General features: G+C 36.2%; 3 protein-coding genes across 4 annotated transcripts; 1 reads left to right on the plus strand and 2 right to left on the minus strand.

Moving 5' to 3' along the window:
- The first annotated feature begins 554 nt into the window (after nucleotides 1–554).
- On the plus strand, nucleotides 555–14,437 carry LOC111801887 (N-carbamoylputrescine amidase). The gene is made up of 9 exons (XM_023686100.1): nucleotides 555–911; nucleotides 1,391–1,439; nucleotides 2,638–2,729; nucleotides 2,890–3,041; nucleotides 3,126–3,172; nucleotides 3,271–3,304; nucleotides 13,324–13,490; nucleotides 13,753–13,849; nucleotides 13,935–14,437. The coding sequence occupies exons 1-9, from the start codon at nucleotides 823–825 to the stop codon at nucleotides 14,108–14,110; spliced, it is 903 nt and encodes a 300-aa protein (XP_023541868.1). The 5' UTR covers nucleotides 555–822; the 3' UTR covers nucleotides 14,111–14,437.
- A 1,812-nt stretch (nucleotides 14,438–16,249) lies between these two features.
- On the minus strand, nucleotides 16,250–17,029 carry LOC111802080 (protein FAF-like, chloroplastic). The gene has a single exon (XM_023686325.1). The coding sequence runs from the start codon at nucleotides 17,027–17,029 to the stop codon at nucleotides 16,250–16,252; it is 780 nt and encodes a 259-aa protein (XP_023542093.1).
- A 3,104-nt stretch (nucleotides 17,030–20,133) lies between these two features.
- On the minus strand, nucleotides 20,134–27,506 carry LOC111802350. 2 transcript variants are annotated; one of them, XR_002816250.1, is made up of 2 exons: nucleotides 21,731–23,670; nucleotides 20,134–21,469 (listed from the first exon to the last, which is right to left on the minus strand). XR_002816250.1 is itself a non-coding variant. In XM_023686680.1 (2 exons), the coding sequence occupies exon 1, from the start codon at nucleotides 27,435–27,437 to the stop codon at nucleotides 26,709–26,711; it is 729 nt and encodes a 242-aa protein (XP_023542448.1). In that variant the 5' UTR covers nucleotides 27,438–27,506; the 3' UTR covers nucleotides 20,134–21,469; nucleotides 23,997–26,708. The 2 variants fall into 2 exon arrangements, 1 of the variants encoding a protein (XP_023542448.1); XM_023686680.1 differs by lacking the exon at nucleotides 21,731–23,670 and adding an exon at nucleotides 23,997–27,506.
- Between the last annotated feature and the right edge of the window lie 10 nt (nucleotides 27,507–27,516).

Here is a 27,516-nt window from a genome sequence, read left to right on the forward strand (position 1 = left end):
TTTTTAAAATATACCTGTTTAATTTTTAAAATATAACATGTTGTAATTATTTATAATTAAAAATTTATACAATTTTATTAAAATTATTTATTTGGGAATAATTATTACTTTTTATTGCTCACCGAAAGATTGAGAATTTATTTGAGAATAATTTGAGAATATACTTATCAGTAATAAAAAACAAATCAAAATTTAATTGATTAAAATTATTTAATAACTTGACTTAATAAAAATAAACTAACCGTTATCTAAAATTAATTAATACAATATAATTGTTACAAATAATTACAATAACTAAATAAAAATATTCATGCATAATTATTTTGTAAATTATTTTTATTCTTTTATTAATAAATTATTACAATGATATAAAAATTATAAGCACATCTCATCTAATATAATTTATTTATCATACGATATCTTAATATAATTTTATTAAAATTATTTATTTAAAAATAATTATTAAGATTAATTATAAAATAAACTTGAAAAAAAAAACATAAAATTAAAAAAAAAAAAAAATGCTCATGGTATTGAGCTGGAGTCGGTTAGAGCTATGGATCCACGTGAAAAAAGTGGATGATGAAAGGGTAATGAAATGCATCGATTTGCGAACGAATAAGTGGAATTCCACGCCATGCCGCTGCCTAAATTTGAAGCATAGTTTCTCAGCAGCCTTCCAATTCTCACTTCGCCTCTTTAAACTAACGATTTGGTGAAGAAAAAGTGAGACACTGTTGCTTTTTCTGCTTTTTCTCCGCTGCCCTCGATTTCATCCAACTACAGAACAATCCCAACTCACTGACCTCCTAAGAACCGCAAATGGCGGCGGCAAGAAGACAGGTTACGGTTTCAGCCCTGCAATTCGCTTGCACAGACGACGTCTCTACTAATGTCGCCACCGCTGAAAGGTTTTACTCTTTTTCTTAGTGGTTTTTTACTTCGGATTTCTATTGCGTACATGAGTTTCTTGATTAAGTTCATTAATCTATCCTGGGTGTTTGATTTTGTGTCATCTTAATTCTTGTTAGTACCATCGTTTCACGTCCCTGTAACTGTGTTGCTCACGTTGTTTCAATTTGTTTCTGGTTATTACTGTATTTACGAACTGAGATATGGGCTGTTTTCTTGCTGTTCTGAGGATTATCTTATCATGACCGAGAAAATATCAGTTTCTATTTGATTGTACGGGTTTTATGCTGTAGATATTGTGTATCTACAAATTGCTATTCAGATTTCTCCTTTAGACTCTTTCTTGCTGCGATTGGGGTTTGAGAGTAAATTCAATTTATCATATTGTTTTGATTTTTATGCTCCCGTTCGAAAGATTGCTGTTTCGAGTTGATAAGTATGTGTTTGAAGATCAACTTGAATGTTTATTTATCTGCAGGCTGGTTAGATCGGCACATGCAAAGGGTGCAAACATAATCCTAATTCAGGTACGTAGGAGCAAGTGAGAAAGATTAAGAAATAGAACCATCTAATTTGATTTGTTGATAGATATATAGACATATCTGTTTACCCCTCTTTCTACTATTTTGTAGTGCAATTTAGAATACTTAAACGGTCGATTCCTTTTGTCGTCTTAGCTTCCACCTTTCAGAATGAAAACTGAGAAATGCACGAACTAGAAACTAAATCTATGAAATTTTCTCTTTGGAAGGTTAAGTTTTTAACATTGACGCTCACTTTGTTAATTAATATATTTTAGTTCTAGAGTATGGCCCAAAAAAATCTCATAATAGTAAAGCTACGGCGTTAAGAGAAACGGATGAAGAATCAAACTAACAAAGCTGCTTGAATCGTACCCTCTTAGCAAATTAGCTGTGAGTAAACAAATGGTCCAAGAAATCCCTATTAACTGGAAGTGATTTCGTTGGAAATATTTACGAGAAAATAGATTTTAGACCTCAAAAAGTGTGCATTCAGGAAATCAATTAGAAAGGTTCCTTTTGGACAGAGGCAATCTATTAACTTGATACAGCCTAGAATTTTAAAAGGAGTTAATGAACCAAGCAACCAACATGTGATATGAACCACGACCAAAGAATTTTCATACCTCAAGGTCCTATTACAAGGACGAGAGCCAAGAAGTTACATCAAGCTTTCGTCACTTATATTCAAGTTGTGGTGAGCTCATCAAAGGAAATTCTAGAAGATGTTGGAGTCCTTTCCTACATGTTGTGCAAAGTTGAGCTTCAAGATAGAGATGCATAACTTATAGGAAAGGAATCCAACATCTTTCAGAATTTCCTTTGACGAGCTCACCGTAGCTTGAATATAAGTGACTAAAGTTTGTTGTAACTTCTTGGCTCTCGTCCTTGTAATTGGACTTTGAGGTATGGAAATTCCTTGGTCATGGTTCATATCAACATGATTGACAGTATGTTCAAGGAAAAGATATATATAAGCGACTGAATCAAATGCTAGTGCATCATATGCATAAGCATGAATGTTACATTGTGACGGTCCTGTCGCTCTCTTGTTGCTTCATGTGGAAATTGTTAAATAGTACTTTATGCATCTATTGTAAAGGGACAAACAGACCAGACAAGTGATTCTTTTTCTTTGTAGTCAACTGGTAGCAACTAGCGGTTTTTTTTTTTTCACTGAACTTTTCGTTACGGATTTTCACAGGAACTGTTTGAAGGCTACTACTTCTGCCAGGCACAAAGGGAGGATTTTATTCAACGAGCCAAGCCTTATAAAGGCCATCCGACAATTCTTAGGTAAAGTTAAATTGACAATGACATTTCTCTTTATTTGGCATTCAGGATATGTTTACACTTCATCTATTTCAGACCTCAAATCAGAGTGACACATTCTCGACTTCATCTTTTACAGATACTTTCTGTCAAACTTATTTCAGTATCTGTTTTTTTGTCTAAGGATGCAACAACTTGCAAAAGAGTTAAATGTGGTGATTCCTGTTAGTTTCTTTGAGGAAGCTAATAATGCCCATTATAACTCCATAGCCATAATTGATGCTGATGGGTCAGATCTTGGACTTTACAGAAAGTCCCATATCCCAGATGGACCAGGTAGAAAATAACATATAATATTTTCTGACACAGAATTTCGTGTATTTGTGTTTTTTTTAATATTTAACAATTAATTTTCTACAGGTTATCAGGAGAAGTTCTACTTTAATCCTGGCGACACTGGGTTTAAAGTGAGTGTTTTTCTTTAGTCTTCTTATTCTGCACATTAGTTGGAATTGAATTCGATAACTAGTGGAACTCATCATCATTCTTTTTGATGCTTGAACAGGTTTTCCAGACAAAATTTGCGAAGATTGGAGTTGGTAAGATATAATTGTTTTGCTTCTTGCACTACTATAAAATTTTACAGTTTGGTCCATAATCTTTCAAAAGTTTCAGTGTGGTCCTTGATAATTGCTATGTGCAGACACTATAGCTAGTTGTCAGTACTATCCATTAATAGATCTGAATTAAATCAAAAGGAATTGTTGGTGTTGACTTACTAGAGAAGAAAAATAGTATTGTATTATGTTTTCAGTATATTACAACCATAGATTTAAAGAGGTGAATTTGTACAGTTAAGGAAATACAGCTAATGGTAAAAAGGGGGAACCCTAACGGCAAGAAAAGAAACAAGGGAAGGAGAAAATATGTGGCTTTTAGGTCATCAAATATGCCTTTGAATAATGCCTTTATGAGAATATTGACCATTTGCATCTTGGTTGATATGTAATTGAGAAACATACTGATAAGAAAATCCTAAGCTTCAGTCCAATGATTCAAGCTTTTGTTTAAGCAAGAACCCTTGCATCAAAGAAATTAACACCTTCTTATACAAAATTTGGATCTACCAAGAGATAAGCTAGAATTAGATTACCTCTTAAGATCAAAGATCTATAAGCAAGATTTGGAACCTTGTTCTAAATTGTGTCACTTCACCATCAAACTTGATCAAAACTTGATTGAATGACTCGGATGCAATCTACCACAAGAGTTGTTTGAAACTTAGAAATGACAAAAATGATGCTCAAAGTTCTAAGTGGTAAGTCTCAACTTGAGAGTTCAATTTCATTCATAAAAAATATGCCTTTTTACATATTAATCTGTGGGTATTTATAGTCTCTCCCCAAAAAGAAACTTCCCACTCTTCAAATGCCCATCAAAAGAAGTTAGTGGCCATGATTGGTAAATTACTCCCCACTACCCTTCAGATGTCCACTAAAAAAGAAGTTACGACCATTCTGACAAGTAACTTCCCACCCTTTTACCCACTACAAGAAGTTATGAAATTAAAATAATAAATAAAGTTTGTTAATAAATTATCAATCAAGTGTTATTTATAGCAACCCCATTCTCCACTTCAATCGTGCAAATATTCGTTTCCGAAGCTTCAAATGGTTCTTCCTCAATCGAATCAGCTTGTAACACATGAAATGGAGGTTGAACAGAGTCTATCTAATTTTGTACATGACGAATGAATGCTTGTTGAATCTTCTTAACCTTGGATCGTGTAATAGGTCCATTTGGAACATTTGGAACACCACGATCCTTATCACATACTCTTGCTTTCAATTCTCTCTTTGATGTATTGACGATCAATTTCCAAATGCTTTGTATGATTGAGGTGAATTGGGTCTTTGGCAATACTTATGGTGTCTTGGTTATCACAGTAGACTTCCATTTGGTGCCTTTGATGTTACTTTTAGTTCGGATAAAATTCTTTGGATCCATATTCCTTCACATTTCCTTGTGCGAGAGTTCCTATTTCTCAACTTTGGCACTGCTTCTTGATATTACTGGATGTTTTTACTCTGCCATGTTACTAGGTTGCACATACCTACAACAGCCGGTAGTTGATCTTCAACCTACTTTTTGAACTTTTCCCAATTAATACCAGTGGAGATTTCGATCTTTCTTTTTGTTGACTTCTGGAAATACAGTCGTTCTCTAGGTGTTTCTTTTAGGCATATTAGAACATGTAGACTGCCTGCATATATTCTTTGGTTGGGGTTTTATAAATTGGCTTACATAGCTAACTGCAAAACAGATGTGAAGTCTAGTGTGAGTGAAATATATAAGTTTTCCAACTAGTCTTTGATATTGTTCTTTGTTAGCTTTAACATTTTGTTGCCTAGATCGTGATTAGGATCAATAGAAGTACTAGCCGTGGGCGCGCACTTGCCAAGATCGTGTTTTTTACAACTTTTGAAAACTTCTCAAACCATGCCTTCTGAGATTGTTTTAGACCATAATGGGATTTCTTGTGTGCGCACACTTGTAGTTTCTGGTGTCTCCATTCCAATAGGAACACCATGTAAACCTCTTCTTCTAAGTCCATTAAGGAAAACATTTCTTGTTTTGTCTAATTGGGGAAGAACCCAATCAACATTCACAGCTGGGAGAGAAGCACAGATGTTTAGTTTTGCTACAGGAGCAAATGTTTCTTGGTAGTCAATGCCATATGATTGGGTAAACCCTTTTGCAACTAGTCTTGCTTTATATCTATCTGTCTCACCATTTGCCTTGTATTTGATGGTAAAAAACCATCCGCGCCCTACTATTTTCTTACCTTGGGTAGCTCTGTTATTTCCATGTGTGGTTCTTCCAAGTTATTTATTTCTTCCATTACTGCTTTCTTCCAATCATGGTCTTTGAGGGCCTTGTATATTGTATTGGGTATATGTAGCGTAAAAACGTTAGTAGTGAAGGCTTGGAAATTGGGAAAGAGATGTTTATAGGAAGGGTAGTTTTGTATGGGTCAGGTTCGTTTTTAGGAGCTCATCGACCGATCGAATCACAGGAGTTACTACTGACACAAATTACTTGCTTTGAAAACTAATCTGTACAAACAGAACTTTTTCTTTAAATTTTAGTAAAACAAGTGTGTCACATTATTATATTCAATAAACGTAAGATTAGGTAATATTTACAACTCAAAATAACCCGTATAAGTTTTTAACAACAAAAACACATGTACATAAAATCGACTTGGAAAAGGATTCCTTGAAGTCTCTAGCTCAGTTGTCTCGTCACTTTGGTTGCTCTGCATCACATTTATCTGGAAAGAAAAATGAAAATAATTTTGATGAGAATTAATTTACTCAACAAGTAGCTAACTTGTCGCTACAAGTTTTATTAATCATCTTTCCCACTACTCTTAATTTTTATGCACCAATGATTCCTATTTTCTTTTACTAGGATCGTATGTTCATTAAAAGGTTTTTGCTCCTTCTAGTTTAGGTTATTGACTCTCTATATGCTTATTTAGAATTTTCAGACACGTATATAAGACTCTCGGTCAAATACGACCTGTCTACTAATTTCTTTGGTGACCTGTAACATCATATAATCCAGCGGTCAGAAATCCTTATGGTTCCCAACTTAAATTACAGCGTGTTGGTCAGGAATTCTGCGGGAATTAGTAAACTCACAATATTCATATATAGCCCATGGCTCAATAAACCGTAGGCGTAACCTAGAATCAACCTTTTATATATTACCTTTTATATATTATTTATTGAGTCAACCTTTTATATATTATTTATTGCACGCTCATATTTTATGCATGCATTCTTATATATAAATATATATTCAACTCATGAAACATTTTCTTATGAATCATTCATATCATGCTCGTATATTTTAAAAAAGTTAAGAACTTGTTTGTGAAGCTCGATATGCTACTTGCTTGATTTGTATGCTTAAAAGGTAACATGACACAATTTCTCCCCATTGGACCTATATTTAACAATTTTCAAGATTTGTATAGGCCAATATTGATAAAACAAGTCAAAAAGAGTCAAACGGAACAAATTGGGAGCCGAATAGAAGCCTCCGCGCCCAGTAAGCCTCTCCCATGCGCTCATGGTTTGCCCAGTCGCACATGCCAGTCATAGCCCTCACGCGCGCATGTGTTCTGCACGCGCCAATGTCTTCTTTCTCACAACTTTCTGAAAATTTCCAGCTTTTATATTAATTTCTTTTATATTAATTTCTTTTTTGTCCTTGCCCAAAAATATCATCTTACACCCCCCAAATTTTATCTCGATTCCTTCTACAACTTTGTAGATCTCATTCCTATGAATCTAACCAGCCTTATTTTATAACCTATTATCCATCAAGATAACAAGATCTGAAGTTTTGGAAATGAGTTTTCATTTCCTTTGTACAAACGCCTAATACAGTTTAACTCTTGAGCTTCCGTCATCGAAGGTCTCCACACACGTTCGTCAAAAACCATGATTTTTTAAAAGAAAACAGATTAAATCTCCTCCTCTATTTTCTGTGTTTTGTTTTTTTTTTTTTTTTTTTTTTTTTTCGTTTTCAAACCTACTCCAATCTTCTTTATTCTCTCCTAACATTCCCACCATTCCTTCTCGAAAAAATGCCTCAATGCTCCCATGTGTTTCCTTCTCTCATTTCCTCCATTCCATCAGCTACTGTGCTTTGTTCTTTTTTAATTACTTATTTATTTATTTAGGTATTATTATTATTATTATCATTACACCCACACAACATATAAACTCACATCACACACACAAAACATATAAACTCACATCACACACACCTACCTTCCTTTTTGTTGAGGTCATCACAACTTTTCCCTCCTTTAAGAACTTCCACCCTGGAAAGTATCTGATTCTAAAAACAAATGTGGATAGACACGTCTAAACTTCTCTTCAAGCTCTCAAGTAGCTTCTTTGACTTATTGTTTTTTTCACAAAATTTTAACAAAGGAAATCCCTATTACGTAAAGATTTCACTTCCCGTGCTAAAATTTTTAAAGGTTGTTCTTCGTAGCTCAGATCCTCTTTCAACTGTACGTCTTCATAACGAAAAACATGCGCAGAATCTGCAACTTACCTTTGTAGCATTGAAGCATGAAAAACGTTGTGTACTGCCTCCAATGCCGGCGGTAAAGTCAATTTGTACGCTATTGGACTTACTCTTTCGAGAATCTCAAACGGTCCAACGAAACGTGGACTAAGCTTCCCTCTTTTGTCGAATCGTAAAACGCCACGAATAGGAGCAACCTTTAGAAAAACATGGTCCCGTAGCAACTTCAAATCCTTTCTTCTAATATCAGCATAACTTTTTGATGATTTTGGGTGGTCAAGATCTTCTTTCTAATTTTCTGTATTTCCTCATTAGTCATCTGTAGCAAGTCTGGACCCAATAACTAACGGTTACCTACCTTTTCCCAGTAGATCAGAGTTTGACACCTCCGTCTGTAAAGCGCCTCAAAAGGAGCCATCTGGATAGTTTCCGAATAACTATTGTTATAGGCAAATTCTACCAAATATAGGTAAGTATCTCAACCACCGACAAAATCTAGTATGCAAGCACACAACATATCCTCGATAATCTGATTCAATCTTTCTATTTGCCCATCTATTTTGGGGTAAAACGCTGTACTGAACCTCTGATGGGAAAGAGCTTTCGGTTTTAGGGTACGAAGCCGAGAAATATTCCTAAGACTATAACTGCTTTAAAAGCTAGAAAGTTGATTAGCTATGGTGCTTGGGGGTTCCTGGCTAGTGTTGTAGAAGTGAAACAAGTTACACAGATGTATCGTCTGTACCTATAGTAAATGAATTCTTGGATGTTTTTCCTGATTAATTACCTGGTTTGTCATCAGAGCGGGAAGTCAATTTTGGCATTGAATTGAAACTAGGAACGACACCTATTTCTAAAGCTCCTTACTGGATGGTTCTTGCAGAATTGAAGGAATTAAAGCTACATGAGCTATTGAATCAGGGGTTCATATGACCTAGTGTGTAGTTGTGAGAGCTTTAGATGGCTCCGGCAGAATTGAAGGAATTAAAGCTACATGAGCTTTCTTGAACGGTTTTACCTCGGTGCATATGTCTCTCACAGTACTTGGAAGCCGGGAATGCCTCTTTGGAGAATCGCCATTTTTTGCCGTCTGTTCTTCTGCACCTTCTAGGCTCAGGGTCGATTTTCCTCCCGTAACCCATTTGCAAATAGTTCCATCCAACTGAACACAACAAAAAGAGGAAACATTTGGGCATATTTGTGGGGAAAGAGGGTGGAAATGAAAGGAGAGTGGAAAGAGGTTGTGTTGATGGTGAAGAGCAGATGGGGTGGGAGAGGGATGCCGGACGCCATGTACTTGAAGATGAGGGCTTGGTGCTCCAGCTCTTGCCACTGAGCTGCAGTGAATGGAAACCTGTTTCTTCCTCCGCTCATTGCCTCCAAGTGAGGAGGAAGAAGAAGAAGAAGAAATAGGTATATTTATTTATTTGAGAGGGAGCAGAATCTTGTGTGCATGTGTTTACGAGAGCCAAGGATTTCTTGGTAGCAGTTGCTGGTAGTTTGAAATGGCGGAATCGAACATGCATACCGAACGATGTAGAGATCAAAAGGAAGATTTTATTTGAAGCTCATGAGTCACCTTATAGGTGTAGAGATCAAAAGGAAGATTTTATTTGAAGCTCATGAGTCACCTTATACTGTGCATCCAGGTGCCACAAAAATGTATCAAGACTTGAAAATATGTTTTTGGTGGCCTAGGACTTGAAAATATGTTTTTGGTGGCCTAGGATGAGGATGTTGCTGAATATGTGATTAGCTGTTTAACTTATTAACAAGTTAAGACACCTAAACAAAAACCTGTTGGATTACTACAACCCTTAAATGTTGGATTACTACAACCCTTAAACGTGCCCCAGTGGAAGTGAGAAGAAACCTGTTGGATTACTACAACCCTTAAACGTGCCCCAGTGGAAGTGAGAAGAGGTGACCATGGATTTTATTACAGTATTACCTAGAACCTGACTAGGATTTACTGTGATATGGGTGGTTGTAGACAGACTAACTAAGACAACTCATTTTATACCAGAGAAGTCAACATATTCGGTTGACAAGTGGGCAAACAGAAAGATTGAATCAGATTATCAAGGATATGTTGCGTGCGTGCATACTAGATTTTGCTGGTGGTTGGGATACTTACCTATATTTGGTAGAATTTACCTATAACAATAGTTATCAGGCAACTAACCAGATGACTCCTTTTGAGGCGCTTTACGGATGAAAGTGTCGAACTTTGATCTACTGGGAAGAGGAAGAGGAAGAGGTAGGTAAATGTCAATTGTTGGGTCTAGACTTGCGACATACGCCTAATAAGGCGATACAAAAAATTAGTAAGAGGATCTTGACCATCCAAAGTCGTCAAAAGAGTTATGCTGATATTAGAAGAAAGAATTTGAAGTTTGCTGGTCACTCCTATTCATGGCGCTTTACGATTCGGCAAAAGAGGGATGCTTAGTCCACGTTTCATTGGACCGTTTGGGATTCTTGAAAGAATAGGTCTAGTAGTGTACAAATTGGCTTTCCCGCTAGCATTGGAGGCAGTACACAATGTTTTTCATGTTTCGATGCTACGAGGATATGTTGTAGATTCTGTGTGTGTTCTTCATCACGAGGACTTCAGTTGAAAGAGGATCTGAGCTACGAAGAACAGTCTCTCAAAATTTTAGCACGGGAAGTGAAATCTTTATGTAATAGAGACATTTCCTTTGTTTAAGTTTTGTGGAAAAACCAACAAATCAAGGAAACTACTTGGAGTGTGAAGAGGAGTTTAGACGTGTCTATCCACATTTGTTTTTGGAATTAGAAACTTTCGAGGACGAAAATTCTTAAAGGAGGGAGGAGTTGTGATGACCTCAACATAAAGAAGGTATGTGTGTGTGATGTGAGTTTATATGTTGTGTGGGTGTTTTTGGAATTAGAAACTTTCGAGGACGAAATTTCTTGAAAGAGGGAGGAGTTGTGATGACCTCAACATAAAGGAAAGTATGTGTGTGTGATTTGAGATTAAATGTTGTGTGGGTGTAATGATGATAATAATAATTATACCTAAATAAATAAACAAGTAATTAAAAAAAATAGGGCACAGTAGATGCGTCAAGCAACTGTTGTAACAGAGGAGATAGGAGAAAGGAAACACGTGGAGGCATTGAGGCATTTGAGGGAAGGAATTGTGGGAATGTGGGGTAGTGTTAGAAGAGTAAGGAAGAATGGAGTAGGTTTGAAAACGAAAAAAACAAAAAAACAATACAGAGAAAACAGAGGAGGGGATTTAAATCCGTGTTTTTTTTATAAAAAAAATCTTATGGTTTTTTTATGGTTGTCATGATGAGGTGCAAACTTGAGGATAGACGAACGTGTGTGGAGACCCTCGCTGATGGAAGCTCAAGAGTTAAGTTGTATTAGGCAATGTGTAATGAAAATCCATATTTTCGAAGCTTTAAATCTTGTTATCTTGACGTATGTTGGGTAATAGGTTATAAAATAAGGCTGGTTAGATTCATAGGTATGAGATCTACAAAGTTGTAGAACAAATTAAAATGAAATTTGGGGGGTAAGATATATTTTCGGGCAAGGACATAAAATGAATTAATGTAAAAGCTGGAAAGTTGCAGAAAGTCATGAGGAAGAAGACACTACCACGTACAAAACATGTGCACGTGTGAGGGCTGCGACTGGGCAGACCGTAGGCGCGTGGGAGAGGCTTACTGGCGTGTGAAGCTTCTGTTCGGCTCTCGGTCTGTTCCGTTCAACTTCTTTTGACCTATTCTATCAAGATTGGTGTTAATATAGGTCTAATTGGGAGAAATTGTGTTAGGTTACCCTTTTAAGCATATATTATAAGATGGAGGAGTTATGAAGTAGCATATCGAACTTCTTAGACAAGTTTTTTAACTTGTTTTAAAATATACGAGCACGTTGATTTCATGATTAAGAGTTAATATAGTAATATATGTGTTATAATTAATTGTTTGTATATTATGATTGCATGCATACTATAAATGAAGATTAAGAGTTAATATATTAATATATGTGTTATGTTTGTATATTATGATTGCATGTACACTATAATCATATAAATGAAGTATGATTTTCATCATGAGTTGAATATATATTTATATATATTTATATATATAAGAATGCAGCATATAAGGCTGCAATAAATGTTATATAAAAGGTCGTGACTCTAGGTTATGGTTAGGGTTACAGTTTATTGAGCCATGAGCTATATATGAATATTGTTAGTCGATTAATTTCCGCGGGATTCCTGACCGACCCACTGTGTGTTAAGTTAGGAACAATGAGAATTTCTGACCGTTGGATTATATGATGTTATAGGAAGCCAGAGTAATGAACCCGAGAGTTGATTTCTGACCGTTGCAATGTCTTCAATCAACTCTCAGGTTGTCCATTCGATACATTATTTCTTGAATGGGCAGTCCATCTAACTGACCCATTATTGTGTCAATGGCGAGAGTCTTGTCAGCGAGTTCCTTCACCCGCTCGTCTAGATATCGAATACTGTCGAGGACTTCCTGCAAGTATTGCATCTGTTCTTCTATGTCGACTAGTCGGTCGACGTGTAAGTCACACTATTTGGTCGTAGCCATGTCTATCGAGTCACTTTAGGAGCCAACTAGGCTCTGATACCAACCGTTACAATCGCCTTTTTCTTGGCCGCAGATTTGGCGATTGTGCGGCACTTACTTTCAGCACTGAGTGAGTCAAGCCAACTTCCGATCGCGTCGCCTATGGTCGAGCAACATATGCTTAAGATGTCGTATTAGTCATGTCTATAATATGCTAGCCCATTGGATAGCCGTCATATAACATCTTGGCATTTTTACTCTGCTTCAATGGCTTGGTTTGTGAGGAGGCTCAAACCATTTGTCATTCCATGGTTTAGAGTCAGATTTTGTAAAAGTTTATAAAGTTTCAAATGCTTTTGGTATATGGTTTCCTTGGATCCTTCCTGGAGGAAAGATGATAAGAAACAACTATCTAACCCAAGTAGTAACTTTAAAAAAAGGGTTCTTGAAGATTAAAAATATACACTTCAAATCCTTCCTAAATACTCTACATGCCTTTCTACGTCGTACAGACTTAGATCTATATGAACGAACAAAAGTGTATCGCTATTTTTGTTAGCGTTCGTTTTGTTTACAACATGTTTGTTCTTTTGGTCCATATTCCCTCCCAGTTGAAGTTTTCACTCTTCCATTGTTGATTTTGTTCACTTTTTGAAAGAAATTTCTCATTTTATTTTATAGGTTGAAGTATTACATTCAAAACATTAATATATTTTAGTGTTGCATCTGGTGGAACCAATGATGACAACTTGTTTCATCTCAATACATGATTGCCTTTTTTTGTGAATGTATACTTGACTGTACTTCTGAAATCTGAACTTTATGGTCCAGTTTAAAGTCAAAATTAAGAAATGCATGTAGTAGTTGAGAAGTTTTATCAGCAATATGAAGAAGGTAAAGGTGGCAAGTCATTTTTATTTCAGCCATTTGCTGGGATCAGTGGTTTCCAGAGGCAGCCAGAGCCCTGGTTCTTCAAGGTGCGGAGATATTGTTTTATCCTACAGCTATTGGTTCTGAACCTCAAGATGATGGACTCGACTCTCGTGATCATTGGAAAAGAGTAATGCAAGGGCATGCCGGTGCCAATTTAGTAAGTTTCTAGACCGACAATACATAACTGACTATATGTTTGCATAAGAATCGGTTTCGTTTTTAGTTTACTGGAAGCCTCCTGGCCTGCTGTTGAACTACCATTTGAGCTATCCCAAAGTAAAATTTGAATTTGAGTTTTGTATGCACGACATTTTGCTTTAAAATGCACTTTTTGACGCTTTTGTTGGATATTATACTTCAATTATACCACACAGAGACGTGCATTTTGTAAGATACCTAATTAATGTAAAAACATTCAGGTACCACTAGTGGCTTCAAACCGCATTGGAACAGAGATCATTGAAACAGAGCATGGCAAAAGCAAGATCACGTTTTATGGGAATTCTTTTATAGCAGGTATTGTATAATAGCAACATTTGCAAAGTTGAAACATTGATTTGTGAGAAGGTAGTATCTTGATATATAAATGCTTTAACGACAGGACCCACCGGAGAAATTGTTGCTGCTGCTAATGATAAAGATGAAGATGTTTTAGTAGCCGAGTTTGATCTGGATAACATCAAGTCCAAGAGACATGCTTGGGGAGTCTTTCGTGATCGCCGACCAGAGTTGTACAAGGTGCTTCTAACTTTAGATGGCACAAACCCCATTTTATAAACTTCGGTCTCGACCCTGTTAGTTTTTTATTCTAGAAAGTTGGAAGTTTAAGCAGGATGAGCTTTCAGTCCCCTGTTTATGTTTCAAAGATCAACATAAACAATGGAGCTGAGTTCCCCTGTTTATTTGGTACTAAATCCGTAACTTTTTAGCTGATGCTTCAAAAACATGGGAGAGGCCTAAGTGCTCAATCTGCAATATATTTACAGAACTTTTTCTTTTCTTTATTAATTTAGTTGGTGGTCTTAACTTCTGTGGCCTACTTTGAGTTTATCCCGTAGAAGACGATTGTCTTCGATTCAACTACTTTCTAAACAACCTTTTTGAGTTCGTTGAAAGTTGCTATGAAGTAATTTGTAGGCGTCTGAAAAACTTGAAATGGTTTATTGTGATTGGAGTATTAGATAGTCCTGGTGGTCTTAATTTATGTGGCTTACTTTGTGGCTTACTTTGAGTTCATCCCATAGAAGACGATTGTCTTCGATTCAACTACTTTCTAAACAACCTTTGATTTCGTTGAAGGTTGCTATGAAACAATTTGAAGGCATTGGGAGAAACATTTTGGATGTCGTAGGAAAAACTTGAAATAGTTTGTTGTGATTGGAGTATTCGTAGATAGTCCTGATGGTCTTAGTTGTTTCTATGGCCTACTTTGAGTTCATCCGGTAGATGACGATTGTCTTCGATTCAACTACTTTCTAAACAACCTTTGAGTTCGTTGAAGGTTGCTATGAAACAATTTGAAGGTGTTGGGAGAAGCATTTTGAATGTCGTAGGAAAAACTTGAAATGGTTTATTGTGATCGGAGTATTCGTAGATAGTCCTGGTGGTCTTAATTTCTGTGGCCTACTTTGAGTTCAAGACGATTGTCTTTGATTCAACTACTTTCTAAACAACCTTCGAGTTCATTGAAGGTTGCTATGAAACAATTTGAAGGCGTCGGGGGAAACATTTTGGATGTCGCAGGAAAAACTTGAAATGGTTTATTGCGTTAGAGTATTCGTAGATAGTTCTGGTGGTCTTAGTTTCTGTGGCCTACTTTGAGTTCATCCCATAGAAGACGATTGTCTTCGATTCAACTACTTTCTAAACAACCTTTGATTTCGTTGAAGGTTGCTATGAAACAATTTGAAGGCATTGGGAGAAACATTTTGGATGTCGTAGGAAAAACTTGAAATAGTTTGTTGTGATTGGAGTATTCGTAGATAGTCCTGATGGTCTTAGTTGTTTCTATGGCCTACTTTGAGTTCATCCGGTAGATGACGATTGTCTTCGATTCAACTACTTTCTAAACAACCTTTGAGTTCGTTGAAGGTTGCTATGAAACAATTTGAAGGTGTTGGGAGAAGCATTTTGAATGTCGTAGGAAAAACTTGAAATGGTTTATTGTGATCGGAGTATTCGTAGATAGTCCTGGTGGTCTTAATTTCTGTGGCCTACTTTGAGTTCAAGACGATTGTCTTTGATTCAACTACTTTCTAAACAACCTTCGAGTTCATTGAAGGTTGCTATGAAACAATTTGAAGGCGTCGGGGGAAACATTTTGGATGTCGCAGGAAAAACTTGAAATGGTTTATTGCGTTAGAGTATTCGTAGATAGTTCTGGTGGTCTTAGTTTCTATGGCCTACTTTGAGTTCATCCCGTAGAAGACGATTGTCTTCGATTCAACTACTTTCTAAACAACCTTTGAGTTCATTGAAGGTTGCTACGAAGTAATTTTAGGCGTTGGGAGAAACATTTTGGATGTCGTAGGAAAATCTCGAAATGATTTATTGTGATTGGAGTATCCGTAGATATTCCCGTAGATATTCCGGGTTAGGAAGTGGAAAAATTTGGTATCATTCCATTTCTTTGTTTCTGGAGCCCATTAAATTCTGTCTGGTAAAATATGAATGAAACAGAAGAAATCATTGTTTCTGAAATTAGACAAAGAACTTCAAATGGGACAGAAAATTTCTAGGGAAGAAGGCAATCAATCACCAAATCAAAAAAAGTGTTCACAAGGCATAATCATCCTTTTAGAGAAGAAAACTTGGAAATTCTAAGCTTCAAATACTCTCTATCTCTAAGAAAGCGATGGACTCTTATCTCATTGTGGGCTAGTTTCAACCTTGCATTTCCCGATACTATTTTCTTCGTTATTCCTCGTGTTGTTCTTGTTGTTGTTCTTGTTGTTTGTCGTGTTCTTGCTGTTGTTCTTGTTGTTTGTCATCGTCTTCTTCCTTGGCCTCTCTGGTTTGCTTATTAGGAACGAGAATATGCAGTTTCAGGCGTCCATTTTCGCGGGAAGCATGTAGAAATTCATGGGTAGGGACTCTTATTTCCTTCAATATAAACCTTCCACCATATCTATAGGATTTGAATCCAACCCAAGGCTTCCCACTGTTCCCCATACAAGAAATTGGAGGAGGAAAATCATCAACATTAGCAGATTTTGTCCTCTTAATCATCCCAGGCTTCCAAATAGGATTCTCAATCTGTTTCTTTAAGGTCTCTTCCTCTTCTTCCTCCCTCTGCCATTCCTCTTCATCCATCCCCCCTTTCAAATCCTCACCATCATCTAAGCTTTCATACCCAAGCCCTTCTGTGCAGAGTTGCAGGCTTTCTGAATTGGTCGATGAGAAGCTATTACTTCTCCCATGGGAACTGGAAGATTCACCATTTGACGACGGTTCGATATCAACGGCGGCAGCAGCAGGAGACGGAGAGTTCGATTCTGTCAAAGACAACTGAGGTGACAAAGGAGGAACAAAACTCTCCTTGAAATGAAGCTCTCCAAAAATCTCTGTAAACGACGATTGCTGCTCGGATGGCGTCACAGCTATAATCTGGCTCCATGACGAGAGTGTGTCGAGAAGGGTTGGATTCTCCGGTAATGGGGTTTCGAAGATGTGTTGCAGGCTTCCACAGGCAGCCATGGATGGGATAGTGTATGCAGTATTTGCAGGGATAGAGAGAGAGAGAAGGAGAGAGAGAAGCTGATAAAGTGTAATATATGGTTGAAAACGTAGAGAATTGAGAAGAGATAGGATGGTTTGTGAGGCTTGAAATGATGAAAAGGTGGCTTTAAACTTGGTGAGTTCCAGACATTTTGGGATCTGTTGAGTGGTTTTAGAACCAAATCTAAATTTTGTGGTAATTAGGGTATCTGTTTTTATAGTGCATTTTTTATCTTTTTATCTCAAGGAAACAGTAAAAACACAGCCAGATGTGGTTAATTTTGAGGTCCATTTCCATCTGTCAATTCCAGATAAGATGGATAATAAAAGAGAGAAAAAAAGGAACAAAAAAAGAGAGGATATATTCACATGATAATCGAATTTATTCTAAATCATGGCCATGAGATTTTTTCTAGATTTTTTTTTTTTGGATTAATTGTATTTTTTTTAACAGGTGTATTAATTATTTGAACGTTCGATGTGAATATATATATAATAACGTTATGTTAAAGTTTTAATGGTTAAGTTGGATAAGTGAATTTGTCCGAAGAATTTAATGAGAAAGAACTTATTCTTTGTTGGGTGAAGAAATGTATTCGTCATAATCGTTTTAAATTTTTTTTTTGGGTACCTAATCAATCTTTTGGGTTCGCATCCTCTGCACTTCAGTAGAGCTTTTGGTAGAATTGTTATTGTATGCATGTCATGAGGTTTTTCAAATAAGTTCGAGTGGAAAGGAATAGACGTTAAAATCTTTATAAGATCGTTTCAATAATTTAGTTGGGATTTCAGGAAGAATTTAAATAAATCTATTACAGTTCAATTTCGTGTACTTTCTCATCTTAAAACTCATATATGATGCTAAAAATACTCGATTAACCTGGAATGCCTTGAATTGATCAACTAACCTGAAATGCCTTGAATTGATCTGGCAGCCAAAACAAAGGGTAAACTAACCTGGAATGCCTTGAATTGACCTACACCTATTGAATCAATCTATTGAATAGGAGTTGGGTGCATAAAAATTGGAACAAAACGCACCAAATAATGTTTGAATCGTGCTTGATGCACTAAGTCAAAGTTCGACTTGGATTGAACTAGCATGTACTTCTTTGCGTCCAATTGAAGATTCGTGTGCTTATGTTATTGGAGCTAACAACAAACACATTTTTCGTGGCAACTTAGATGACAAACTCTCTAAAATCATAAACACATAGTGGCGTGGTGGCTGAGGAGAACTTGATCCTAAATCGATAAAACTCAAGATCAATCCAAGAGAGGGAAGGGTCATAAGCTTTTTATTGAAAGATATGGCTCGTTGGGTAGAAACCGGTTCATTGATTTTATGAAAACCCTAATATAAACATTATAAATTTTTAACTACTCGTGGTATTTTTTTCTTAAATTGAGTTACAAATGACAGATTAGAGTTAATAAATTCATATCAAATCGTTGTAAAATGTCATTTTTTTTCTTTGTCATTTTCGTATTAGTGCAAATATGCATATTAAATTATTGGATAAGTTTGATTATGGATCTAAATATTTTCCTTGATTACATTATGTTTTAATTCTTAAGCATGAGGTTTAAGTGGGATTAATATATTGTTATATGATATTTAGAATTAGTCGTACATTTAAATTATCGATAGTACACGATATTCGTTATTGGCATTCTATTTAAAGGATGATACGACATATTTATTTGATAAACATTGACTAATTTATTGTAAATGAAAATGTAAATTTACACGTCTAAATTGCATATATAATATATTTATTTTTAAAGTATTGTTTGAAACGGTTTATTATTCTATTCTATCTATAAATTCTTTTGATCATATCTGTAACTTTAAATCTTTTCACTAATAACATGTGACACTCGAAGTATATGCCTTAAAGAATATAACTTTATTTTTTTTTCTCGAAATTTATACTGATTAATCCGAGAAGTACAATTTCTAATCTCTATCCTTTTATTTTTTCTCTCGAATGTGAATTTATCTTGTTTGTTTTTGAGATTGAATCTTAAACATTTTAAGTAGTCAATTGATATGTCCTCGGCTTTGTCGGGTTTGGACCTAATCCTTTAGCGGGAAGTTTTTTAAAAAGAAAAATAAATGTTAAAAAAATTATACCAAATTCAACTATATTCTAGCAAAGTCTAGCCAGAGCAATGCTCACTCTCAAAAGGTCATCATTTTCACATTACTAAATGGAATCATATATTCTAGAAATAAAGCATTTTTCTGTTTATTATTTTTGTTAATTAAATTTTTTAATTTTTTAACATAACCTTTGTAAGCAAATATACTTCACGAACAAAATTTCGAAAATTTTTAATTTTAATATTATATTGTAACTTATAAAAAAAAATGTACGATATAGACTTCCGTTTAAATATTATAATTAGAGTCTTAAAGTTAATCAAGTTATTTTTTTAAGACAGCTAAAAAGCATATATACTTTTATATATATATATGTATATATATATTAAGGTGGGGACGGGGAATATATTCTCGTCTTCAGCTCCATTTATCTAACGTGAAAAAATGTTCTCCACTCTCTTCTCTATTTTCCTTCTAAACAGAGAATCTCCTCTTCTTTCGAAGAGGATCCCCACAAATAAAATGGATATCTCTATTCGAGACTAAAATTTTGAATATATTTGAAGCTCAAAACAATATTATATAACATATATTAAAGGAAACATCTTAACTTTAAAATTTGTATTAAATAGATTTATAAATTTTATTAAGTATCCCTAAACTTTTAAGGTTGAATTTACGTAAATTTCCATTTTTACCAGGTGATTAACATTTTTTAACTTTTTAAATCTATTGGTCTTAAAAGAAAGTTTAACATCAAAGCGAACACTCTACCTTTTTTTAAAAAAAACGAACACACAAATACCATACTCATTAATCACCCGTTTTTTACCTTTCCTGCCCGTTTATTTAAAAAAAAAAAATGAAGATTTAATATTTTCAATTTGTAACATTTAGATGGGAATGAATAGAATGCTATATTGCGAATAGGTGTAAGCCTTGTGACTTGTAAACACTTCATGCTGACGATATGATATTGTCTGTTTTAAATATAATTCTACTTTCAATTTTATCCAAAAGGCTTCCATACTCGTGAAAATGTTGTACCTCTTCACGGCTAACTACTTTTCTGTTCTAACATTCAAGAATTCTATTGATACATTGCCATGGATTTACGAGGTAATTGTCACGACCTCCTCTGCCACCACATTCACAATCATGACCGCAACCATGCCCACGACCTTTACTTTCCTTGTTGTGACTACCATGTTCCTTCTTACCTACAAAGAAAGAATCAACTACATCTTTTCTTTTCAGCCATGCGAGCCACATATTTGAGCAAAAGATGCTTCTCCTCCTCTCTATCGTCATAGCCACAAAGTCTCTTTTTATGGGACTTTAAACGACCAATGACCTCAACTGACATGTTCTTAAGGTCACTGTACTGCGCAACGGAGGTAATAATCTGCATGAATCTTGGGGGAACAATTCGAAGAAACTTCTTGATGATGAATATCTCCTCCACCTTGTGCCTAACGAACGGATGTCAGTGACGATTGTCGTCAACTTCATGACAAATTTGTCTATTGACTCACCATTCTTCATATGGAGAGCCTCAAACTCACTCTTCAAGGCGTGTATCTCCCATACTGCCAAAAGGCGATTTATTACCTTATTCCTAAAGAGGGAGACGCATGAAATGCAAAACAAAAAAGTACGCATCTACCTCATCAAAACAAAACAGATCCTATTAACACTACAATTGACAATAATAAAAGATGATTTACTACCTTATTCCTGAAGAGGGAGATACGTGAAATGCAAAATAAAATAGTACACATCCTGCCTCATCAAAACCGATCCTATTAACACTACATTTGACAATACCGTTAGCAGCCCAACGTATCTATAGTGTAAAAGACAATTTATTACCTTATTCCTAAAGAGGAAGATATGTGAATTGCAATATAAAATAGTACACATCCTGCCTCATCAAAACAACTGAACTTGTTTCTCTTTAAGACTTGGCAAGCAAAGGGTATTAATGATGAAAATGAGGGAGCTGAGACAGGACATGACAGCCATTACCCCTCCTAAATTTTCAGCCAAACTTCATGTCCTTTAGAGGGACAATCAAAATATTTGATTATATTAGAGGTCCAGAAACAAACACGTCAAGATTCATATAGCCATAATTCAGAAAGAACCTGAATTTGATAGTGTCGCTTCTCAGATGCAAAAAACATCGACAAACAATAACGATCCTCTTTCTTCCCGTGCTTCAAGTGGAATCTATTAAGAATATTAACAAACAAAATGATTCTCCTCCTTTGGATTCCTGTGCTGAAGATTGTAAATCTGTTAAGAAATATCTGCGAGATGCAGGCAACAGTCATTCAAATATTCACCATATACACCTAGAAATTAGTAGCTGAATCAATATATCTTTAAAAAATGTGTTTAAATCTTGTTAAGAAAGGTACAAAAAAGTTGTAAAAAAACTAGTAGGTTGTTGAATGGTATTCATGGATGTCAATACAGGAATAACGTATAGTTCGCATGCAGTGATAAAATGATCTAGGAAATACCACAATAGCATATAGTATCATCATTTGCAAATAGCCTGCAAATACCTGTAGCTGTCATTCTGAAGTAACTGCTGCTTCATAGAGAAGGAAAGTTGTCTGTCTACACAGTATTTGATTGATATTTCAATCTTCCATGAACACGATGGTGGAGCCAGGGTTGAAGAAACAAGCATATTAACTTCTCTTTCATCACAATTTCCAGCAACCAAAATATGACAAAAGCAATAATACACGACAGGTGAAAAAAAGAAGGAAATTAAGAACAGGACAAGACGATGGAGACATAGAAGAACAAAATTGTCCAGAAATCATAGAGATGAGTGGCCTCCTTTTTGAAGAAAGTCAAGCTATCACACGGCCTATAACAAATCTATAAGAATATAATTAAGATACAAACAAATAATCTGAAATGAGGTGTACTCCATTCACATGTTAGGTGCAGCAGGTGACATCAAGGGCAATAGTAGGTGGAAAATCCATCCCCAGAATGATATTGGACTCAGTAGAGATAGAACAGACTCATAGCACCTTTGATGCAAAACATTGAATTCTTTTTCAAAGTTGGGGCAAATGATGTGGGATAATAGTATATTTGATTATTCCCCCTCTTGGAATTGTAATAGTTTGCTGTTGATCATATTATTCAATAGAGTTTCTAAAGAGTTTACTCTCAAATTTGAGGGATTTCTTCGACGTTCTCGGGATGAATTTCCTAGTTAAATCCGCTGCATCGAGTTCCTATCTCATGAAAAACGGTTCAACTAAGTGTTTACTGAAGACACTGAAAGCAAACAAATTACTTCTGTAGGTCATGCAACATTACCACTATAAAGGATCTATCAAGAAATTTATAAACTGAAAAGAGTGGAAAATTCTAATAGAACAACTGAATATATATCAATCAAATCCTACTCTATCCATGCAGATTGTTTCCTTTAGTCAATGCACCTACCAAATAAAAAGCATTCAGGTTTCATAGGTTCCCTAACAGGCAGCCATACCTAGCCTACTCTAGTTCCCTCAACTTCCTACATACCAAAACAGGATAACGTACTGGAAACATAATAAAAAGTAACTTGATGTTCATTTGAGGAAAAGAACCAAGAATGGTATCAGGGTCGTACACCTGGAACAAAAAGGTTCATCGTACAATTTCGTGATTACAAAAATCAAGGAGTATCTCCCTCTCCCTTAGTGTCTTTCCACTTCTGTCGTTTGGGAACAAACACTTTGCCCAATTCTTTTAAATCCCGGCCCAGTTTATCCCCCCTAACCAATAAATTACGTTATGACCACTAAACAAACTTGGTTGACGAACATGGTTTATGCACCGCTAATGTAGCAGCTTGTCGAGATGAATACCCAGGAACTTATTTTGGAGCACCATTTGATCTAGTATTCTTTCTAGTAAATAATAAAAAAATTTGAACTCTTGAAAATAGTTTCATAGCATATACCATGATTCTCAGCATTCGTTTCGACCATTTTTCCCTTATATGTTATTTGATTTTCACTAGATCTTTATGGATTGCTCATGTTCCTTCACTCTCCTCTCCAATTATATGTTCCTTCACTCTCCTCACCATTTTTCCCTTTCGACCATTTTTCTCTTTATTCTCAGCATTCATACGTCCTTCACCCGCTTCGCTCATGTTCCTTCACTCTCCTCTCCAATTATTCCCCTCTTTACTCCCTCTCCCTACATCGGTAGGTACTCCATCTTACATTCAATACAGGCCTTTCATATGTGACATTAAGCATCACTGATCACAGAAAAGGAAAGAAAAGAAGAATAGAAATAAACTCAAGAGGATGTGTCTCCCAATGCAGGAGCTGATGAATAGCATTGAACATAAACGAATAATTCTGGTCCCTATGCTACCAACCCCAATGAACAGACATGTAGTGCTAAATTTTATCAAGGTTATAGTTACCACTGCAAGAACCCTTCATAAATAACACATCTAATCACTCACAACTAGTCACATTCAGATAAAGAANTCCTCCTTTGGATTCCTGTGCTGAAGATTGTAAATCTGTTAAGAAATATCTGCGAGATGCAGGCAACAGTCATTCAAATATTCACCATATACACCTAGAAATTAGTAGCTGAATCAATATATCTTTAAAAAATGTGTTTAAATCTTGTTAAGAAAGGTACAAAAAAGTTGTAAAAAAACTAGTAGGTTGTTGAATGGTATTCATGGATGTCAATACAGGAATAACGTATAGTTCGCATGCAGTGATAAAATGATCTAGGAAATACCACAATAGCATATAGTATCATCATTTGCAAATAGCCTGCAAATACCTGTAGCTGTCATTCTGAAGTAACTGCTGCTTCATAGAGAAGGAAAGTTGTCTGTCTACACAGTATTTGATTGATATTTCAATCTTCCATGAACACGATGGTGGAGCCAGGGTTGAAGAAACAAGCATATTAACTTCTCTTTCATCACAATTTCCAGCAACCAAAATATGACAAAAGCAATAATACACGACAGGTGAAAAAAAGAAGGAAATTAAGAACAGGACAAGACGATGGAGACATAGAAGAACAAAATTGTCCAGAAATCATAGAGATGAGTGGCCTCCTTTTTGAAGAAAGTCAAGCTATCACACGGCCTATAACAAATCTATAAGAATATAATTAAGATACAAACAAATAATCTGAAATGAGGTGTACTCCATTCACATGTTAGGTGCAGCAGGTGACATCAAGGGCAATAGTAGGTGGAAAATCCATCCCCAGAATGATATTGGACTCAGTAGAGATAGAACAGACTCATAGCACCTTTGATGCAAAACATTGAATTCTTTTTCAAAGTTGGGGCAAATGATGTGGGATAATAGTATATTTGATTATTCCCCCTCTTGGAATTGTAATAGTTTGCTGTTGATCATATTATTCAATAGAGTTTCTAAAGAGTTTACTCTCAAATTTGAGGGATTTCTTCGACGTTCTCGGGATGAATTTCCTAGTTAAATCCGCTGCATCGAGTTCCTATCTCATGAAAAACGGTTCAACTAAGTGTTTACTGAAGACACTGAAAGCAAACAAATTACTTCTGTAGGTCATGCAACATTACCACTATAAAGGATCTATCAAGAAATTTATAAACTGAAAAGAGTGGAAAATTCTAATAGAACAACTGAATATATATCAATCAAATCCTACTCTATCCATGCAGATTGTTTCCTTTAGTCAATGCACCTACCAAATAAAAAGCATTCAGGTTTCATAGGTTCCCTAACAGGCAGCCATACCTAGCCTACTCTAGTTCCCTCAACTTCCTACATACCAAAACAGGATAACGTACTGGAAACATAATAAAAAGTAACTTGATGTTCATTTGAGGAAAAGAACCAAGAATGGTATCAGGGTCGTACACCTGGAACAAAAAGGTTCATCGTACAATTTCGTGATTACAAAAATCAAGGAGTATCTCCCTCTCCCTTAGTGTCTTTCCACTTCTGTCGTTTGGGAACAAACACTTTGCCCAATTCTTTTAAATCCCGGCCCAGTTTATCCCCCCTAACCAATAAATTACGTTATGACCACTAAACAAACTTGGTTGACGAACATGGTTTATGCACCGCTAATGTAGCAGCTTGTCGAGATGAATACCCAGGAACTTATTTTGGAGCACCATTTGATCTAGTATTCTTTCTAGTAAATAATAAAAAAATTTGAACTCTTGAAAATAGTTTCATAGCATATACCATGATTCTCAGCATTCGTTTCGACCATTTTTCCCTTATATGTTATTTGATTTTCACTAGATCTTTATGGATTGCTCATGTTCCTTCACTCTCCTCTCCAATTATATGTTCCTTCACTCTCCTCACCATTTTTCCCTTTCGACCATTTTTCTCTTTATTCTCAGCATTCATACGTCCTTCACCCGCTTCGCTCATGTTCCTTCACTCTCCTCTCCAATTATTCCCCTCTTTACTCCCTCTCCCTACATCGGTAGGTACTCCATCTTACATTCAATACAGGCCTTTCATATGTGACATTAAGCATCACTGATCACAGAAAAGGAAAGAAAAGAAGAATAGAAATAAACTCAAGAGGATGTGTCTCCCAATGCAGGAGCTGATGAATAGCATTGAACATAAACGAATAATTCTGGTCCCTATGCTACCAACCCCAATGAACAGACATGTAGTGCTAAATTTTATCAAGGTTATAGTTACCACTGCAAGAACCCTTCATAAATAACACATCTAATCACTCACAACTAGTCACATTCAGATAAAGAAAACACAAGACTATCACACTCCTGCAGAGGTATCGAAAAAAAATAAGAAAGCTCAATACTAACCAGAAACAAACACCTCTCAACACCATGTATAAAACATGAAACACATTTCAACGTTCGTCCAAGGAATTTGGTAAAGTTACAACTAGTGTTCATATTAATAACTTGGTTAAGCATAATTGAGCTCCCAATTATAACCAGGATGGTAAAATCCTCTATTTTAGTGGATAAAGGAAACAATGAAGCAAATTAAACACATTCCATTTGGGACTTCTTTTGCCGAAGTTTATTATTCTTTGCAAGGCTTGTACCCAATAGTTCTATGTAGAATAACCAACTCCGGATGAACTATTGTAATGGAAGGGAAGAGAACAAATATGAACACTTTAAACTGAAAAAGTAGGTGCTAATGTAACAACATTACGGGAATTTAATATGAATAGATTGGAAAAATGTTCTTAGATAATGATCAAACCTACAAATAAACTTCAAAGTAAAATCTTAAACACCCTTCAGATAATTACAATTCCAATTCCAATTCCAATTCCAATTCCAATTCCAATTCCAATTCCAATTCCAATTCCTTCTTACGATGAGTGTCGAGCAGATTCAAATATTCCTGGACCCTCAATACTCCAAAAAGAGCGACACAAACAGTCGTCAAAGTGAACCAGACACTCGCAGACTGGCGAATATTGTCAAACGACGAAGAACTAAGCAAATCAATTCTCCAAAAGTAATTAAAGCAGTTCAAATCCCTAATCAAGAAAACCTGTTCGTCTCCAAACAGCATTTCGAACCTGGCGAAGATCCCTGCCCTTTAACGTCCTTCCCGCACCCTCGAGTACCGAGCAAGACAACAATGGCGATTGAGCCAAACTTCTGGCGACAATTTCATGAGGCGGCAACATCTCCCCATCACTTTCATCAACATCATCCACATCTATCTCTTGGTGTCTCTGAACCGCCGCCTTGGACATCATTGGCACATTGACCGGAGCGGACTGGTACTTCAACGAGGAAGAAATCGGCAAGGGCAACCGCTCAAGAGGAGGTTTAGGGATAGTCGGAATCATCCGAGAAGAGGAAGGGGAAGAGGAAGAGGAGGAGGACACGGAGGCCTTATGGTAGAAATACGAGGAGTTCCGAAGGCTGGAGGAGGCCTCGTTCTCAGGGAGGGCAGCGAGAATACCGAAGGTCTCAGACTGGGGGAAGGCCTTGTGATGCTGGAGGTGATGAATATGGTGGCGAGGAGTGGAGGAGGAGGAGGAGGAGGGAGTGGAGTGGGTATGGTGGGTAGAATCGGCGGCGAAATCGCCAGTCCAGAAGACGTCGTCCTCGTTGAGCTCGCTGTTGTTGTCGTCGTCGAGGGCGTTGGCGGAGGTAGGGTTAGAAGGGCGGGGGGAGGGAGAAGAGAAGGAGAGAAGGAAGCGCTCGGAGGAGGGGGATTTCCGGTGGCGGAAGCGGGAGGAAGGAGTGAGGTCCATTCGGAATGGCAATGGCGGGTCCGTACGGAAATCTGAATTTGAGAACAGAAGGAATACAGCCGCCTCCAATCCTTCAGGG

This window comes from Cucurbita pepo, chromosome LG09 (assembly GCF_002806865.2).
Source record: "Cucurbita pepo subsp. pepo cultivar mu-cu-16 chromosome LG09, ASM280686v2, whole genome shotgun sequence".
Lineage (NCBI taxonomy): Eukaryota > Viridiplantae > Streptophyta > Magnoliopsida > Cucurbitales > Cucurbitaceae > Cucurbita > Cucurbita pepo.